Source organism: Penicillium malachiteum (genome assembly GCF_028827825.1).
Source record: "Penicillium malachiteum strain IBT 17515 chromosome Unknown utg000001l:1.0-8184562.0:1.0-8186909.0, whole genome shotgun sequence".
Classification (NCBI taxonomy): Eukaryota; Fungi; Ascomycota; class Eurotiomycetes; order Eurotiales; family Aspergillaceae; genus Penicillium; species Penicillium malachiteum.
This window is the reverse complement of record NW_026643094.1, coordinates 4,297,123-4,309,699: the sequence shown is the minus strand read 5'-3', so window position 1 is coordinate 4,309,699 and position 12,577 is coordinate 4,297,123. Positions and strand designations below refer to the sequence as shown.

General features: G+C 46.0%; 5 protein-coding genes across 5 annotated transcripts; 2 read left to right on the top strand and 3 right to left on the bottom strand.

Annotated features, from left to right (window-relative positions):
- Positions 1-1,868: 1,868 nt before the first annotated feature.
- Positions 1,869-2,760, top strand: N7483_001643 (uncharacterized protein; the record flags this gene model as incomplete). Its single annotated transcript, XM_057085080.1, has 5 exons — positions 1,869-1,939; positions 1,994-2,162; positions 2,215-2,312; positions 2,361-2,469; positions 2,524-2,760. Coding segments are annotated over 5 exons (684 nt in total), but the record flags the coding sequence as incomplete, so codon positions are not given.
- A 934-nt stretch (positions 2,761-3,694) lies between these two features.
- Positions 3,695-6,136, top strand: N7483_001642 (uncharacterized protein; the record flags this gene model as incomplete). The annotated part of the gene is made up of 6 exons (XM_057085079.1): positions 3,695-4,246; positions 4,299-4,550; positions 4,603-4,803; positions 4,856-5,053; positions 5,107-5,331; positions 5,390-6,136. The coding sequence occupies 6 exons, from the start codon at positions 3,695-3,697 to the stop codon at positions 6,134-6,136; spliced, it is 2,175 nt and encodes a 724-aa protein (XP_056951228.1).
- Positions 6,137-8,167: 2,031 nt separating this feature from the next.
- On the bottom strand, positions 8,168-9,343 carry N7483_001641 (Retinal dehydrogenase 1; the record flags this gene model as incomplete). Its single annotated transcript, XM_057085078.1, is given in 5 exon segments — positions 8,168-8,419; positions 8,446-8,788; positions 8,854-8,960; positions 8,975-9,124; positions 9,200-9,343. The coding sequence occupies 5 exon segments, from the start codon at positions 9,341-9,343 to the stop codon at positions 8,168-8,170; spliced, it is 996 nt and encodes a 331-aa protein (XP_056951227.1).
- A 100-nt stretch (positions 9,344-9,443) lies between these two features.
- On the bottom strand, positions 9,444-10,058 carry N7483_001640 (uncharacterized protein; the record flags this gene model as incomplete). Its single annotated transcript, XM_057085077.1, has 3 exons — positions 9,444-9,634; positions 9,691-9,760; positions 9,987-10,058. The coding sequence occupies 3 exons, from the start codon at positions 10,056-10,058 to the stop codon at positions 9,444-9,446; spliced, it is 333 nt and encodes a 110-aa protein (XP_056951226.1).
- Positions 10,059-10,848: 790 nt separating this feature from the next.
- Positions 10,849-12,504, bottom strand: N7483_001639 (MFS transporter; the record flags this gene model as incomplete). The annotated part of the gene is made up of 2 exons (XM_057085076.1): positions 10,849-11,515; positions 11,567-12,504. The coding sequence occupies 2 exons, from the start codon at positions 12,502-12,504 to the stop codon at positions 10,849-10,851; spliced, it is 1,605 nt and encodes a 534-aa protein (XP_056951225.1).
- Positions 12,505-12,577: the final 73 nt, after the last annotated feature.

Here is a 12,577-nt window from a genome sequence, read left to right as displayed (position 1 = left end):
GTAAAATCGGGATTTCATTGGCTGTGGAGAATAAGCCTAAAACTACTCCTGTAACTTGTAAATAATATCAGGAGTGTCGAGGATTTTCACTTTGGATAATAGAGATTTGGTAGAACAAAAGGAACTTGAAAGATGGAGGAGATGGAGTAAAAAAGGGAAAAAAGGAAACGACAAGGACTTGGATTGAACCCAGGACCTCTAGATTCTTCAGTCATCGTAAGAGAAGCTTCATATTTTTGAAGATTTTATAACAAATCAAATAAAATAGATAAAAATATCAAAGAAGTACGAAAAGACTGAGAATAGATTAAAGTATTTACTGGCAAATTAAAAAGAATAGGCATTAAATAAAAAGTGCAAAAAAAGAGAACCCGACCCAAGAACCCTTCACCACCATTACTTAAAACCATGGTGAGTTTTCTTGGGTAGACTTAGATGGTTTCTCACACCGAAGTGCGATAGCCAACTAGTAGACCACGGAAGGATTCTCATTGCTATGACCTCCTGATATATCCCTATGACTGAGATGATATTATCCTTTTTAGGCAAGAGCAGACCTGGTAATTTACTCCTTTAACTCTTAACAATTATTAACAATTTCGAACCACTTTTAAAGATTCAAGTTGTGAACAACTCACTTGAGGGTGTTCCTACTACTATGTACTAGTACTATTCAAACTCCTACCACATATATGTACAGCCATGGTACTATATACTATTCTATAATAATAAACCTTCCAATGTTAGAACAAATAAAACACATGGAAAATTACCAGTCAGTAGTATCCAAATAATGTGAGATAATCCAGCTTTTGACTGGTAGTTTTTGTGTTACCATCAAAAATAAAAGGTTATAAACCTTGGAAAAGTTGGAAAAAAGAGACGTCCCCAGCACTACTAGTACTACACATGCGCACTGTCCAAATCCTGTCATACATAGAAACTTGAGGAGATGGATAAAAAATATATATGCATTCATCCTTAATCACAGCACAAGGCCATGTTAAATCAAGGCACAACTTCAAGTTGAAAATTACATAACATGCGGAATATTCAACTCACTGTCCTCCCATTCAAAGGGACATGGAATTACAGGACAAGACAGGTAAAACAAAGGGTAAAACAAGGCTAGGTACCCATGATCAGCAGTCTGATTACTTAGGAGAAGGTGGTACTTATCAATGGTTGGGAGTTGAGTTATTGAGCGTTCTCAGGTGAAGTGTATTGGAGCAAGTATAAGCCAAAGCAATAATGATCAGATAACTTCACGTCAGGGATAGGAAAGCTCCCAGGGGAGGTCGAAGGCTCTGATCAGAGGGATATCTCAGCCCGAATAATTCAACCATCAAGAATGAGAAGCCAGACGAGTTGGAGTCGCTTGATGAACTCGGAGGTACTACATAGTAGAAGAGTGGGTCAACACTGGTCGAGACGGTTGATGCGCCGCCGTTATCAACACCTCAGGCACCCATAAATTATGCGCGGCGATATTGTTCGGAGCCGGAATATATCACTTTCCGGCCATTTGAAGGCTTAGGGCAACGTACTTCATGCCCTGTATAGGATTTTGACATACGCAATTCATTGGGCTAGATCAATCTTGTAACATCACATAGAAAAGACGGATTGTAGGTTTTGATTCACCATCGAGACCACTCTGCTTATAGACCGGCAAGTGGGGCGGAGGTCTCTAGAATCGGCGATTCGAAAGGTGTATGGAATGGAACGGAAACTGCGGCTAGCGTCTGTTCAATTTCAGGTGGAAAATCAGCATAGTCCTCTTTTGAGGCAAACAACTCTTCCGAACTTGAAGTGATTGATATTCTCTTCCAAACCTATGAGCAAGAAGCGATCACGGCATATTTGAAATGACGTCGACCCCAGAAGGACTTCCGACGCCTAAAGGCAAGTCTCGTCTAATCAGACATTTCGAGAAAAGGTAAATCATTCGCTTTCATCGGTATCAGAGTTGTGTAGACCTGACAGCTAGCAGGTCGATTGAGAACCACAACGATGCGTGGACAGACCTATGGGACACTGACAAAAGTGACATGTGGGACAGAGGAAGGCCCTCGCCTGCCTTGATCGATCTTCTGGAGCAACGAGAAGAGGTCCTGAGTCCAATTGCAGCAGATAGCCGCCGGAAGACTGTCTTAGTACTAGTAATGTACCTCCTGCCATGTATCTATCTCCCCTAGGCTAACCTCAGTGTAGAGATGCGGAAAGGGCTATGATGTAGTCATGCTTGTTCTCCATGGATTTGACGTCGTCGGGCTTGAGATCTCGCAGAAGGGGGTTTCAGCTGCCGAGTAGTACGCGTTCGCAGAACTAAAAATGCCGCAAGAGTATAATTTTGGGAGTTCGGAGGCAAGCAAACGTGAACGAGGCCCGGTATCGTTTATCAAGGGTGACTTCTTCAAGTCCGAATCTGTGAATGGGAGGATATTCGATGTCATCCAAGACTATACGGTGCGTCATGGAGGCTTTCATGCTTTACCTGTTCACCATATTAACGTCGATCAGTTCCTCTGTGCTCTTCATCCGACAATGCGTTCTCAGTGGGCCTTGCGGATGGCCGACCTTTTCATCCCAGGAGGTCTTCTTGTTTGTCTGGAGTTTCCGCTCTTCAAAGATCCAAGTCATCCTGGTCCTCCATGGCCCTGCAAGGTGGGCACTGGAACCTGCTGGCCGAGGGTGGTGATGGGATTCTGTATCCTTCCGCATCAGATCGGAAAGGCGATCTTGGGATGGGAAGCTTCGGTATATCAAACCCGAAGGATCGTATGAGAGTGGACAAGGAGCTGATATGCTGAGTCTTTACGCCCGAAAATGATTTTTGCTGTCATATGTTGTTTGATTAATCGCATTGGACCTGCGCAGAAAGGGATATCAGTAGAAGACTCAAGCAATATCATGGATCGTAGTACTCGACCTGTAGAATGCTGTGGTCTGTTGCCTTTGCCTTTGAGCTCTGGTATGCTTTATGTGTGACCAACGGTCTCCTATCAACACTCAGGAGCATTGGCTTTCCTGTAGAACTTCGAGCTCGAAATGACATTCGGGGATTCAGCTACTAAAAAATGTTCCTCGCAGTCAGATGCAGATATTATGTAGGCTCCAATAGCAGCATTGAAGCTCCAAGGCTATCCAGACAACGAAGGCCAAACCACCACCCGGGCCACCCGTGCAACTTTGTGCCCAAATTGATATAATATGATGATTCAATGTTGAAAAAATTGATACTGTTGTAAAAGAGGGGTTCTACGAATAAATTGCATCAATCTCCAAGCTCAATGCAGCCTTAATCGGATAAAATGATATAGTATCGACAATTGAGGCTCTGTGCTTAATATAATCAATATCAATATCAATAAACAGGTCTAAGATAGATCAGCCATAAGCTTCCCCGTATGTGGTCTACAATCAAAATAATGAATCAATTGAATAGGTTGTGGTTGACGAGTTATCAATTAATATTCTTGGTTTGTTGACAGCCCCCAGGACGTACACCTCTGTCCTGCTATCCCTCACTGTCTCTCTCTTTCTCTCACTCCTCCACAACCACAACGCGTCGACAAAGCCTTGTCGTTATTTTTCCTTGCTTCATTTTTCTCGTTTTCTTCTTCATTCTTATCCAAAACATCATTTTTATCGAATCGAGTTTCATCTTGTTCACTTTAACAACTCATCCATCATGACTGATGAACTCCATTCCTCCGGCCCTGAGGCCTTGGCTGAAAGCTTTTCTGCCGTGAATCCGATGACAGTTACTGCGCCTGAGCTTGACTTGCTTGATCCTGTTACAATGAATGAGCTTGACTTCCTTTTAGGCCATGGCTCGGAGGTCGCTACTCCTGTTTCTAACGCCTCTCTTTCTGCACCTCAATCTCCTCTGGCGCATCAGGCTTCTCACGTTTCGCTTTCTTCTGCGATTATGCCATCTTCTCCTCCTGTTTTGCCATCCACCTCTCCTATTGCGCTGGCTTCCTCTCCGGTTTTGTTGCCCACTGGTCCTATTGTGCTGTCCTCCTCTCCTGTTGTGCCAGCCTCCTCTTCTATTATCTCTTTTTCTCCCTCAATGTCTATTGGCATCGAAGGTTGGCTAGAGGCACAGATCCCTAGCAACCCGACTGCGCAGAGTCCGGTCTTACAGGATGCCAAGATCTTCGATGATCTATTTCAAAGCCCAATTAAAGGGCCCAGAACTTTTCAGGATGGTGAACCCTACGTCCTATCCCAGCCACAGGTAAGCATATCATCCAGGCAAATGATCACAAGAAATATACTAAACTTCATAGGGTCCAATTCGTTTCCGACCCAAAGAAATCCCGGGCGGCACCAAGGGCTCCCCAAAATTGATCCACAACCAGGCTTATGCCCCAGTTCAGCAGCAAGAACACTTGGATGGCATCTTTAGCCTTGATCTGCTCAAGAGTCCAAATGAAGAAAAATTAGATGGCATCTATGGCCTTGATGATCGGTTCCAGAGTCCAAATGAAGATCTCGGAACAATTCTGAATGATCTCTCCTACCTCATTCCCAACGCACCGGTAGGCATATCATTCAGAAAAATGACCGCGAGAAATTTACTAAGATTCATAGACTTACCACCCCGTCCAAAAGCCACAGATCCCGAGCACTCCCGATTATGCCCCAAATATGATCCCTGCGCAGTCCCATGCCACTGTTCAGCAGCAGGCAGACTTGGATGCCACCAATGGCTTCAAAAATTCGTTCCAGAGTCCAATTGAAGGTCTCGGAACCATTCAGACTGACGAATCCTGGCTTCTCTCTGACATATCGGTGAGCATATTGTTCAGGTAAATCCCCTCAGGAAACATACTAAGATTTATAGACTCCTTGCCCCGCCCTCGAGCCACAGATCTCGAGCACTCCAGATTGTGCTCCAGCTATGGTCCACACGCAACCCAATGCCCCTGTTCAGCAGCAGACAATCTTAGATAATACCGATGACTTTGAAAATCTGTTCCAGAGTTCAATTGAAGATCTCAGAACCAGTCGGAATGATCGTTCCTCCCTCTCTCACCCACCTGTAAGCATATTGTCAAGGCAAATGACCACAAGAAACATACTAAATTTTAATAGATCCCTCACCCGTTTCAACGATCACAAATCTCAACCGCCCCCAACTCCTCTCCTAATATGTCCCGGGCTCATCCCCATATCCCTCCTCCGAACTGGCAACAGGTGATTTCGGCGGCTCCTTGCACCAATCTGCAGGATCCGTTCCAGAACATGTCCGGGTTCCCAGGACCAGTCGAGACTGCGCGACTCATCCAGAGTGAGCCTCGTGCCCCTAATCACACCAAGGTAAGCCATCTTGTCCAACCCAAAATTCAAAAAATAAGTTATTCTAATCTCTTGATAGATCCCTGTCAGTGCCAAGACAGATCGGTCCCCCGCAACGGCCTTTCGAAAGCTGAAGGCGGCTCTCTGCATGGCGGCAAGAACCAATGCCGTTCAGGAATTTGATGGGAAGCCAGTGAAGGTTGTGAAGCGAACACCCGTACCAGCAAAATCAAGCGGTATGCAGGGTTCCCACGCTGCGCTGAGGGCTTGTTTGCTGGAATATGCCCAGCAGGTCATTGAAGAAATCGCCCCGGACCTCCCCACCGTGAGTAGTCCTCAGAAGGAGGCTACTCCAAGCGCCACCACCAGCCCCTCAAAGAAGCGCAAGAGTGAGGAAGCGGAACTGGAGTTCCGTTTCTATTCTCCTAGCCCGCCTGGGACGCCGACACCACCACCATCGAAGCGATCCCGCCGAGACTCAACCGCGCCCTCTCCAAGTGAAGGGGCCGGTAATACCACCACCGAGGCGGACTCCTCTCACCCGGGGCCTCAGAACACCCCCGGGGCCAAGCACGGCTCGCCTCGAAAGAAGGCGCCGTGTAAGGCGGTGCCCTACCCTCAGAGCTGGGCCGAAGCGTCCGGCTCCGACATCCTGCTCTTCGAATTGAAGAGGGCAGGAAGCACCTGGGAGACGATCGCGAAGACACACCGGGACATCACCCGGTGTGAGTACACGCGTTCTGCGTTGCAGAACCGGTACTTCGGGATCAAGAAGAGTATTGGAGATTTGCCAACGCGGTTAGTACCTGCCGGGGGGCAGGCCTAACTTGGCATCTCCTTTCTCTTCTTGCCCGGTCTTCGTTGAGTCCGTTCTCGGCTCCCCCTTGGTGGACTCCCTGTATTTGTACCTTTTTTTTCTTTTTATCCTTTTCAATTCCGCTCCCTTGATGGGACATTGATTTTTGTTTTTGTGTTTTTTTTTTGTTTTTAATAACTAATGATACCCAATTGGTTCTCTTTCTTTTTGAACATCTCGCAGCTCTTTACAAGTCCTTCCAGTCAATATCCTCGCTAACCTAGATTTTCAACAGGTCCCTCGATACACTCCCCGAGGTATTCAGATTCGGTGAATCATAAGATTCGATAGGTTTGTTGCTTTAAGTTCTCAGAATTGCCCTTTAACTTGATTCTAGCTTGTGAGTATCATCACTAGGATAGCCTTCACTTATTTCCCTGTGAGTATTTGATGCGTTTGAGCGTTTGAGTGTCACTTAAAGTCACCAACCAGTAAGCACTATTTCAGTATGTAGAAAGTAGTTAAACTATAGCTCGGCGGCTCACTTTAGGAGCTCTTCTAAGGTGGGAGTTAGATGTTAGTACATAAGTGTTCAAAAGTTTGGCCCCACTCCATATATAACATTTTCGGCCGTTTTACCACATGCCAGTTTGAAAAAATTATTAAAAATCGATATCGTAATAAATTTGATTTTTCTCAATTTCAATATGGAAATAAATGATATAGGTTCATAATAACCACTACCACTTGGTGTAATAGCCCTTGACGTTGTAAACAGCCTTACATCGCCGCGGGAACGACCGAATTAGCCTATCGATCGCATCTTGTGGAATATTCCACCACGCACGCTTTAGAAGCATATGAAAATCAGACCAAGCCACTAAAGAACGACCTGTATATCGTAGGTCAGGGCGCAATGTGAATAATTCTCGTTTTAACATAAACCAACACGGTTCAATTGGGCTAAGGTCAGGCGAATGCGGCGGCCAATCCATGACATGGATCCCATGAGACATCAAGAATTCCTGAGTGGTCTCTGCGGTATGTGGTTTGGCGTTATCTTGCTGGAAGATCATATCTGGCGTATAGTGATGTAAAAATGCTTCTGTAAGAGCTTGTTGGTAAGAATTTGTGGAGTATCCACCTCGTGGTGCTGTTGGATCACGCTGCATAATCACCAAGTCCGTACGGCCACCAATCCAAATACCAGCCCAAACCATTTGGGCAATATCACGGCCATGGTAACTTAGATTAACCAGGTCAGGTCGATAAGCTTCTGAAGTAAGCCTAAAGACCCACTGAATTGTTGAATTCGACCGTCTTTGGACTGAACATTCATCACTGAATACTAGTCGATCTAGCTCATCGAAATTCCGCCATTTTTGTGTAAATATTTTATGGACGTGAGCTTCTTCGGTAGATAAAGGTATACGATGCCGAGACTTCCATTTTCGAAGCTTGTATTGACGTAAACAGCGATAAATTGTTGATCTAGCCACGGTGAGGCCACACTCGCCAATTAACGCTCCCCAGCTCATTCTAGGATTCGGCGACACATGCGATAGACATAACGTATAGTTCGGTTATTGATAAGATTCGGACGCCCAGTTCGATAACGTGAATTTAAATCATTGCGTTCGTGGTAACGTTTTATAGTGCGGTATACCGTCTTCCGATCAACCTTAAAGATACGTGCCACCTCTGTAGGTCTTTGACCTAATTTGATCGCTGTAACGATTGCAGAGCGTATTTCATTCGATGATTCACCTCCGCGGTGACGATTTCCACTAATAACGGTACCGAAAGCTCTCATGTTGACGGTGTTATGATTTTTCGAAGTTGGTGGGTTGGAAAATTGAAGTTCTACGGGAAAAGTGGGGCCAAACTTTTGAACACCCGTGTATTAGCCCTTACCTCCCGGGAAACTCTTCTTTCGGATATAAGGTACCATCCATTATCAGAGTATTTCAACTTACTAGTGCTATTTGATATACTATCAAAGCGAAGCTTATATTCCCTTTCTATCAGCTTATTTACAGGACTTGTGTCTTGAAATATCTTCTAATCATCCACCGCAATCATAACAGTCTTTGTCTCCAAGAAGGACTCCAGACTCTCATTCCATCCCTCTCGACCAATTCCACTGGACTTATATCCACCAAAAGGCATATCTGGGAAATTAGTTGGACTGGTACAGTTAACACCAACACTGCCAGCATCCAGTTTCTTGGCCATTCTCATAGCTCGGGAGATATCCTTAGTGAATACTCCTGCATAAAGACCATATTCAGTATCATTGGCCTTGGCAACAACCTCATCTTCAGTAGAGAAGTGTTAACGCTGACAACGGGTCCAAAAATCTCCTCTTTCATGATCTTGGCATCCTCGGGTGTGTTAACGAACACAGTTGGTTGAACGAAGAATCCATTCTTGTGTCCCAGTGGAACCTCTCCAAGTGTCATTTTGGCTACCTTCTTTCCTTCTTCGATATACTTCTGGATTTGGTTGTACTGAATCACGTCGGCCTGTGGGCCGTGGTTGACATTCGGCAACAAGGGGTCGCCACTTGCGACAGTAAGGGCCTGGTGAAACTTTTCAAGAAAAGTGTCCACGATCGATTCATGCACATAGATTCTGGAGTTTCCCATGCAGGTTTGGCCGCTGTTGAACTGGATAGAAAATCTAAATATGCAATAGTCGTCAGAGTGGGGAGAGGTAGAAGGGAATGATCTGGTTTTTGGACATACGCAGTCTTCTGAACGGCCTTGTCGATATTGCAGTCAGAGAAAATAACAGCAGGTGACTTGCCACCAAGTTCAAGAAGGATATTCTTGAGGTTGGACTTGGCAGCTGCCTTTTGAATCAGACGACCCGTTTGCTTGAACCTGTAAAGCTCAGGACACGAACATCCATATGGTGAGATAATACACTTCCAGAAACGGGACCATGGCCTGAGATGATATTGAAGACTCCTGGTGAGAAGCCAGCCTTCTGAACTAGCGTAGCCACTTTCGCAGACTGGGCATATTGTTAGTGACCAAAATACAGGGTTTTATTCGAAGTCTCTTTTCATTTCAGAATGGCGTGACTCACGGTTAATGGAGCCTTTTCACTGCTCTTCGCAACAACTGTGTTTCCTGACATCATAGCTGCACCAGCCTTGTTGATCAAGAAACCCACAGGTACATTCCACGGAATGATAGCTGCAGCCACACCATAAGGCTGTCTCATCGTCATATTGACATATCCTTGTTTGATTTAAACTCGATACACCCATAACATCGAAGCCAGACTCCGCATAATGCTCCAGAGTCTGGGCTGCCACGAAAGATTCAAATTAAGCCGAGACAGGACGGCCCATAGACAAGGTCTCAAGCTCCGCGAGTTCCTCGTGAGACTCCCAGATGAGAACAGCTAGCTTCTTGAAGTAGACTCCCTTTTCCTGTGGGGTTAGAGCAGACCAGGCTGGGAAGGCAGCTTTAGCAGCAGCAACGGCTTCATTGGTGTCTTGTTCAGTTGCTTCAGAGACTAGACGACGATGTTAGACTGGGATAAGCTATTTCCGTTCTATGGGAACGGGTTACCCTCAGCGACTTTCTCTCCAGTGCCAGGAGAAATCAAGTCGAATTTACCCCCATCGGAAGCTTCAACGAACTTGATGAGAATAAGTACGTGTCAGTGGTTGGTTCAAGCAAAGTGGAGTAGACTATGAACACACCTTTCCATTGATGAACAGTCTAGTCTCGAAAGACTTGGTCTTGGGATTCTAAACGATCGTGGACATTTTTCTGGCTCTGGGTCTCTCAATGCAACTTGAATATTTTTGAAATGCGAAAAGAACTCCGGCCTCGGGGCAATGTGGACGTATTTATACTAGTACCAGGACGATCTTGAAGCTACGAGACTTCGAAACACAGCGCTTCTCGCACAAGTGTATCCACATCGCAGTCATATGAATTCAATCTGGATGTGGGGCCAGATCATATTGGACGGCCATCCAAACGCTCTACCGAATCTGTCAAGTGTAGGCGGGGATGTGGAAACAGTGGGACCGACATGCATACGCGAGAGGCCTAAAGAGGGCAAAGTGCGAAGGAGGCGCGCCGATCAAGCTTTGGGTTTAACCTTGAGAGCAAAGACCAAAGGATCTCCTGAAAATGGGGTCTGTGTGGGGTAGATGTAGAGCGTGTTTCGACATCTGGTAACTCGAAGATTTGAAGATCACTATAAACTCGTTAGATCTTGCCCTCGCTCTACAATAGGTGACTTGGATGATACAAAAAAATGCCTCAATTGGGTCCCATTTTGCGCTACAGTTTAGACTGCATGTCAAACATTTACAGGTCCACCTTGGAGACTCTCGGATGATCTCATATATTGGGGGCTGAAAATGCGTGGACGTGCGGAACGGGTCGGAAAGATCAACTCCCTACATAGCTAAGATAGCTGAGATGGTCTGTCATTTGCTTGGAATGATTCAAAGTCGGGATTTGATAGAAGAGTACTCAAACCCCGAGCTTGGATTAAAATAATGAAATGAATCGAGGAGCTTCAAGTTTAAAACTCCATATATTCTGACCAGCTGAACAAGAAAAATGAGATCAACTTCATCAACTCGTGATTATTATTCCAATCTATTAAATTTATGGGATATAATGATTAACACCGATGCTTAGCTTACAGTCGTCAAAACAAACAAAAAAAATCGCAATTCTATCATCTTATCAAGGTATCATCAGATATCAATCAGAGTGCTCATTATCAGTCGGAGCTTCACTCTCCACCTTGGCCGCAGCAGCCCCATATAACTTCTGCATGAATGCCTCAGAAGCCGCCGCATACCGACATCTCTTCCGAATCTCGGGTCCATATTTATAGAACAAGAAAGGCATAGGCACACAAGCGAGTGCCAGGAACGCTGGAATAGATGACGCCCAGTGGATACCGAGATTATCATACATAGATGTCGTGAAGAGCGGAAACGCTGCACCAAAAAGTGATCGCATGGAGACGTTGGCGGCTAGCACAGATGCGGCATAGATGGTGTATGAATCGATCAGGTAGTTCAGTACTGGAAGGAAGACCATCACCATTCCGAAACCAAGAGGTACGCCGGCGGCTACGGAGGCGAGCCAGTGGATGTCAGGTGAGTTGGTCCAGGCGAACCAGAACAGTCCAACGGGAAGGGAGATCGCACCAATCATCGCGGCTGGCAGGCGCGCTTCAGGTGGAAGCCGGCCTTTAGCAGCAACGGCCTTTCGTTGGTAGCTGTAGAATACTGGGAAGGTTGCTATCGTGGAACAGACGATGCCGAGAGTTATGCCCAGGAAGGATAGACCACCGACTCCTTCACTCCAGCCACGTTTTTCTTGGTAGACGATTGGCATTGCTGCGAAAAGCATGTACAGACTGTGAAGGTTAGTTTGAGGTCATAGTGAAGGTAATAGTTGAGATACTCACATTCCGTAAATAATGGAAAGATAGATCGAGAGTAGGAGAACGATTGGCTCGCGGATAAGAAACACCCATGGTCGGAATAAAGTGACTTTGAAGATTTCTGCGGGGCTTTTTTTACCCTGATCAATCTCAACCTTACTCTGATAGACTTGACCAGTGCTTGCAGACAGACGTTCAGCACGCTTGCGGAGTAACACCGGCGCATATGTCTCCGGTAAAAAGAGAAAGCCGATAATTCCCAAGAGTCCGGAAAACGCAGCGACCAATCCCTCCACCCAGCGCCAACCTTCGTTCTCCGCCAAGAATCCACCGATAATAGGACCCAGAGTCGGGCCTAGGAAGGGCGCAGCGCAGTACAATCCACTTGCAAGACCACGCGTCATTGCGGGGAAACAGTCTGCAATAACACCACCCGATACAGCGAACGGGGCAGCACCGAACGCTCCACCAAAGAATCGAAGAATCAATAGAGTCCAAATATTTTGGGATCCAGCACAGCCAGCCGTGAATGCGGTCAAACCCAGTGCACTCAGGTTCAAGGCGACTCGTCGTCCGTATAGCTCACTCAACGGTGCCCAGAGCAACGGACCGACAGCAAATCCAAGCACGAACAACGAGATTCCAGCGATCGAGAGCTCCTCGCTAATTTGGAAATGCAGAATAATCTGTGTCAGACTGCCCGAGTACGCAGACGAGACCAATGCCACCGCCAATGTGTTCATACCAACCAAGAGTGTAATCCAACATTTTTGCAAGAACGGGAAGTTCATAGGATCTCGAGGATCATTGGGGATCCATGTTACCTGGTAAGGATCCTCCTCTGTTCCAGAACCATTATGAGTATGATCAATAACCTCCTGCGGAAGAACAGATTGATCAAAGATTAGACGCCAATATGGGATGCCTTTTGTCTGTGGCACCTCCGCCGCAGTTCCATCCATGGTCGCAACAATGTAACTGAGAACACACACTGAGGACAAGAAAGAAAAGGGAGAAAAGAAGAAGGGTCCACGA